This window comes from Trachymyrmex septentrionalis, unplaced genomic scaffold (assembly GCF_001594115.1).
Source record: "Trachymyrmex septentrionalis isolate Tsep2-gDNA-1 unplaced genomic scaffold, Tsep1.0 scaffold132, whole genome shotgun sequence".
Taxonomy (NCBI): domain Eukaryota; kingdom Metazoa; phylum Arthropoda; class Insecta; order Hymenoptera; family Formicidae; genus Trachymyrmex; species Trachymyrmex septentrionalis.
The window spans coordinates 172,610-179,652 of NW_017304461.1; the positions used below are offsets into that span (position 1 = coordinate 172,610).

Consider the following 7,043-nt stretch of genomic DNA (forward strand, 5'->3'; position numbering starts at 1 on the left):
ATATGTATACATATACATATTGTAAAATATTAATTTTATTATATAATATTTATATATATTACACACACACACACACCCACACACACATATGTATATATATATGGTGTCCCGCGAGATTTCTCCAATCATCCACAGGAAGGTAGATGGGATCGAAATAAATATAAAAGTCCTTTATCGTTTAGCGATATTCGTAATAATCGAGATATTAATATATGCAGATATTAATATATGCAAAAGAAGGGCAAAGAGCCAGTAATGTAGTAACAAACTTTAATTAAATTAAAATTAAATCATAAATTACAAAACAACAAACAAACATTTCGACTCCGTTCTAGTTATTTTCTATGTTGCGATAATATTCAAAGATCGCTATAAAAATATCTATGGTATTACATTCTTCATATCGTGTAGTACAGAGTCAGTTATATTAAAATTCAAATAGTCAGAAAAACATTCTAGAAACGTGAACAAAACATTAATATTTAATACATGCGAATGTATTTAATAATATATATAATATAATCATGTACCTTGTAATATCGATAAAAGTGTTGAGAGTCCATTAATAAAAAAAGAGAGAAAACGTAGGTAGATGGTAATCCATATCGTACAATGGTTTTTTTTTTAATTTTTGAAGCAAATTTGCAAGAGTAGCGGACATCTGACTTCCACAATATTGAATAACGCAATATTGAAAAGGAAAACACTAATCGAGATCAGAAAACGACAAATAAGGGAGGGGGGAGGGGGAAGGAAAGAAGATATTAGAAAGGAGAAAGAGAAGAATAAATTTCGGACAAAGACTCCGTGTCATTTTCTGTTTATTCCATGTTTCTGGTTTTTAATGTGTACTATTTCAGATATTAATCTTTTATTATATAAAGGTTCTATATTTAATATATCCATTTTATCCCATTTAAAATTGTGATTCTCCTCTATGCAATGGTTAGAGATTCCACCTTCCTTTTTTACCTCTCTAACGCGCTGCCGGCGCAGCCTATGTGAAAAACAATAGATTGGGCTATACCTCGAACGGTCGGAGCGTTTCTATCGGCGCGCTCTCATTAGTACAATTGCAAACATTAATATCTTGGATTATTATTACGAATATCGTTAAACGGCAAAGGATTTTTATGTTTATTTCGATCCCATCTATCTTTCTGTGGGCGGTTGGAGAAGTCTTGTGGGACCTATACCCTGTATAGACAACATTACATTATATATATTATAATCTGTATATTACATTAAATTTAATATTTTATTTATACATGTTGTCTATTTATCTCATTACAGGCGGTTATTCAAGTTACGGAGGTAACTATAATAATTCATCGTACAATAATTCCACTAATAACGGCAACAGCGGCCCTGACTGGTGGGGAGCATCATGGGACAAGTAGACAATTATTTCCATCTCTATTTCTACTTCTATCATTATTATTATTACTCTACACGCAAATTCTATTATATGTAAGAAAGACACGACATCATGTCTGACACTACATAAATGTGTTTTGCGCGCGTATACATGTACACACACATGCGCAGAGTACAGACAGTTTCACGTATTCACGTTTTCGCTGACTGCCTGTGCACTCCAAGTTTTTGGATGAGAAGCAAAAAAGAAAGAATACTTATGTTTAAATTCCACTATATTACATTTGTTCATGAGCGATAAATTGACAAATCCTGCGTGCAATTTAGTATTCGCGCCGGTGGATCGCCGGAGAATATTTCAAATATGAATGATCTCACCATAAAAAGTGCGAGTATCGTAAAGGATTTGTTCAACACTTATTAGTTAGAGGTCCATTTCGTTGCCGTGCGTGCTGAGAAACACAAGTAGTATAATCATTAATGAATCAAATCAGTAAATCGTTAATCCCTGTTTGAAGGGAATAACGATGTAACACATAGTAGCTGAAGAAACTTAGTAAAATTTTTTAGAACTCCTGTCGAGACTATGGGGCTCATCGTAACTTTATTATTTACATATTCTTTTTTTTCTTTCATAGGGAGTGCGGTAGGCGTATCTTCGGTAATTATAGCGTTTAAACGTTTGACTGTTGTAAAACATTTTAATGCACAAGTATTTTATTGCCTTTGCTACCATAATGGCCAGTAAAAGTCATGCAGTTTCGTTCCAATGGCATAATTCTTTAATTATATATGCACGTTTATCGCCTAGGATACGCCAAATTACCGTCGCCATGGATTATATATATATATATGTATATATGTGTGTGTATATATATATATACACACATATATATATGTGTGTGTGTATGTATATATAATGATTCTTTATTATTTTTTTCTTTAATTTGCTATAGTTCAGCGACGAATGGTACTTTGTTGTTTTGCCGTCCCCAAAGAGAGACGATATTGCGTCGGCAATATGTTTATCTGAATAAGCAACGTGAATTTTTCGGGGATCGACGGTTTTGCTATTGAGAATGATAAAATGGCAACACAGGCTACGTCTTAGGATACCTTTAGAAATCTCACATTTTTGTTATAGCCTAACATATACATCGATAATTTAGAAAATTTCAAGACGGCGCTTATGCGATTTACAGGCAGCAGTTATTTTCATAAGTTATTCTCGCATAACTTTAGCCATTACAGTGAAACCTCGATACGTACGGTGATTATAAAATGTCAATATAAAGAGTATATTTTGTCACAATAATGTAAAACTTTTGTTCAAAGTAATAATTCTTTAGTTTGTCGATTAAATTGTTCATGGTCTTTGCACTGTCTCTCTTCCACGTTGTGAACGTTTGTGATCTTAGACGAAGAAATTTTCAATACTTGTAACGAATATGGAGGTTTCACTATATAAAACGCGGCTAGATATGTTTTTAGTGAAAAGAGCAGGTATATATATATATAAATATTTTATGTACCTGAGCTTAAGAGTGGTTCTACAGATAGAACTGCGTTGATCCCACGTAGAAGCGTGCTTCTCGAATAGCATTTCTAAATGTAACGGAGACGTTGCCCTGCGAAATTGGTTTGGCGCTTTATACAAAATCTTAGTCTGCAGTACCGAATGCGAATGTGTGAGTGCTCATATGGAAGATAAATTATATTGAGACGGGTTAAAAATACGGTTGCAGTTACAGAGGGGTATTAAAACAAAGAGCAAAGGGAGCGATGCTTTTGCATTGATATAGCGGGCTCTATCTTCATTAAGAAAAAAAAGGGGAGGGGGGGAAAAGATAGAAAGCAGCATAAGCCTCTTAAGGGAGACACACGGGGCGCACTCATATTATTTTCTAGCTGTATTTATCAGTATGATACGCGCGTTATATATATAAATACATAACACTAAAATAATTGAGAAACGACTGTGATATCGAACGATCTTGTGACATTCAATTTCCACGCGAATTGATAAATGAACAATTAACGGAATAACAAATACAATAAATATGTATTAATTAATCGGTATTGAATGTCGGGAAGGTAAAACTAGCTCAGTTTGTTTGAGCTAAGAACAAGAATATTAAGTCGTTAACAGTTAATACACACAAGACAACGTGGCTGTTGTCCGATCAGGGAGGGCTGAACGCTAGGCTCTTGCGGTCCCGGGGGACCTTTCTAGGGCATTGTTTCTGCTTAAAGTAACGCGCATTAATGATATATAGGTGACGCGAGCTCGCGAAGTCATTTACCGGTTGAATGATGATGATGATGTTGGTAGGGCTTTGTAGGATGTCGATATCGTTTTGTGCTAAACGTCGGATTCTTGTCTATCTAATCTACTACGTGAGGAAAAAAGTACAAATTCGATTTGCGTCACAACCGACAGGATTTTTAGACATGTCATACTTATACCTGTTATATTACTAGATTTAATAGTGCAATTCGCGTGCGTGAATCGTATGCCGTGTGACCGTGGACCAAGGTGTGAATGAATCCCTCTTTCTTTTACGAGAGGGATTGATAATTATTTCATCTAGAGCATTCAAGGGGTGGGGTAGCGTTTAACGAGGTAAAATATCGTTGGCTTCCGACCGTTGGGTGCGAGTGTTCTCAAATTTTTAATACGATTCGTCATCGAGGCTATATTATGTCAGCTCTCGGAGGCCCTGCCAAGAACGTTACTTACAGAAAGTTCTTTCGTGGACGGCGATACTCCTCGTCCCTTTGTGTATCATTTCGTAAGGAGACTTGCATCGGTTCCGAGACTGATGTTACACACGCAGACTTCTTGCGTCTTCTTTCCTATTTTATTTTGTATTATTTTATAAAAAGTGACGAAGGAAAAGGTATCAATAGAGTTCTGATTACACGGGATAATTGTTTACGAACAAAAAGGCAGATTATGCAAAACTGATAAAATTTGATACAATCATTAACTCTTGGATGCATGAAAAACAAGGGCTTTTGAGATCTTTTCTTTCTTCTAGATTATTTCTATGAGATATCCCGTGTTGTCTTTTATCTGTACTCGATTTAAAATTTATTCCATTAGGAGACTACGCATCCAAGGGTTAAAGTTCAACTGCATTACGATGCGTTAGATATTCGCGACGCGTCGATCGCGTTACGCGTTTTAATCAGTCCTATGCATTTCGAAACGACACTTTGTTTACAACTTACGTGGTGGGCAGAGAGGAGTATTTCAAATAGCGGCGAAATAGCGGTGATTATAACGAATGCCGCTTCCATACTAATTGTCATTGTTGTTTAGTTTTGTTTTCCCTTTATATGCGTGATAGCGTCCACGATCGAAATTGATCACCGATTGGCGAAGAAAGTATCATCTTATTTAATCACAATCAGTGATTTCATGACAGAATTCTTAAGAGTTAAATAGATTCTTCGGATTTTCTTCAATCTACAAATCGCTTTTGTTCATAAAATATAGATAAATCTCATTTTTTAATAGCATTTAATCAATTTCTTTATATGTAAAATGGGGTAATTTTGTCTCAGTCGGAATAACTTTGGCTCAAATTATTAAAAAAGTCTGGTTATCACGCATGTTCAAAATCAAAACATAAAACGTCTTAAAAACATTTTTAAATTGTTTTTAAAACTTCATGTTTTTTTCCGATCTTGATATGCTGGACATCATCAAGAATTTGAATCAAAGTTTTCCCGTTTTACCATGGATTCTTGAAGAGTTAAAATAGATAAATTTCGTTTTGTACTTCTCATAAATCAGAGACACGTAATATCGAACCTGATTATCATCGAATGTTCCTGCAAAATAGTCAAATGTCCACCGTGTAATAAACTCACATATGTGTAAATTAAATGTACGGTACTATGATTTTTTTTATAGCGTATTAGCATACTTAGGAGAGATAGAAAACGATATACCGCGATTATATTATTTATTGATCGATTTAGTATTTATTTTCTACGTTTCGGAAGGTAAACAGTAAATGTATCTTCTGTACTGTACACGTACTTTTCGTCTCATGTTTGGTCCTCTGAAGTATATCGGACGAGCAGCCTTAGAGAAAAAACAAAGAAACACTTTATGGATACAAATATAAAGAATGGAATATATGATCAGACGAAAGATTAATTTAAAGAGTATAGTGCGAGGAAAGGCAAGGAAAAGGAAAGGGTGAAATGAAAACGAGAAGGGGGCTAAAGGGCTATCGGATGAATAGGCATTAAAGAGGGGGATAAAACAAAAAAGAAAGAGAGGGGAAAAGCGGCGTTGACTGTGACTGCAATCATTACCAATGGGTAAAAGGGAATTCCGCAAGAGAAACACATTACACATCGTATGAAATGTAAAACGCGAACGCTCGCGCGATTATATACTACAGACGCCGGGGACGAATGAGAGGATGTCGTCGGCGAGTCGCGGTGAAATTGTTCACGTGCGAGTAGTCTTGTATTTTTTATTATTTTACATTAAGCGCGTTAATGCGACGTTTGTCGAGAGGAGGAACGGACGCGTAGTCCGTTCTCCATCTTTATGATCCCCTTGGAGCCGAGAGTTACACACATTCTATGATAATCCGTTAACTTAAGCTTTACGTTTTAGAAGCTTTTTACAATAAGCTATATACAATCTAAGTTTTAAATCTTAAACTGTGAGAAATCGGATTGAATGTGAATAATCAATTATGATGGGCTTTTTTCTACAATAAGCTATTACCTAAATTTTAAATTTTAAATCATAAGAAATTAACCAATTATAGTCAAATGTGAGAAGAATAATTGATTATGATTAGTTCACACATTTCTTATAGCTTAAGACTTAAAGCTTAGGTAATGACTTATTGTAGAAAGTCCATGATTAGTCAATTTCTTATGGTTTAAGAATTAGATAATGGTTTATTGTAGAAAAAAAACCAGCGTCAAATGTGAGAAGAATAATTGACTGGTCAATTTTTTACGGCTTAAGACTTGAAGTTTAGGTAATGGCTTATTGTAGAAAACCCATTACAGGGTACTTTCCAGCAAGAGACATAGATGACACAGTGAAACACAGTGAATAATCCTTGTTGTTTGCCAATGTTAAACAAGATGAAATGATGATTGTGTTATTCCATATCGTTTGCTAGAAAGCACCAACGAACATTTTCACGGGGGAGAGGAACAAAAGCAGTGGCCGTTCCTCCTCGAAGGAGCGCCAGCGAGGTGGGATGGCAAAAGAAATGTCTTCTAACTTGTTCCGAGCGATTTTTCGATTTGGTACGAGGACGTATGTTGTGCGCGTGTAACCGGAAGAAAAAAAAATGAAAGAAAAATTCGCCTGCGTGCGGCGAAAGGATTGCGGACCCAGCGAGGGGTTGACGACATGCGTACGCTCCTCGCGCGTTATTTAACTTGTAACCGTAATGATACTGCTATTCACTTCACTCGCATGTTTGAGCGGGAGGGGTGTCTTCAATGGAACGGTGAACGTACCATTCTGTCGGTCTCTTATTTAATAATTTGCACATTTACACGCGCTAATATAGAGGCGAAACCGGATATGCGAATAAAAAAAAACAAAGCGAATGTTCCGATGAATCATTGTACAGTCGTATATATGTATATGTATATACATATATAAGCATATA

The 7,043-nt window shown here is 35.5% G+C and overlaps 1 protein-coding gene across 1 annotated transcript in view; it reads left to right on the forward strand.

Moving 5' to 3' along the window:
- Positions 1–5,657, forward strand: part of LOC108757108 (ATP-dependent RNA helicase bel) — a 10,062-nt gene extending 4,405 nt beyond the window's left edge. Inside the window, exon 8 of the mRNA XM_018501471.1 lies at positions 1,294–5,657. Coding sequence (XP_018356973.1) covers positions 1,294–1,400 — 107 coding nt within the window. The 3' untranslated portion in view covers positions 1,401–5,657. The remainder of the gene's footprint in view (positions 1–1,293) is intronic.
- The last annotated feature ends 1,386 nt before the right edge of the window (positions 5,658–7,043 follow it).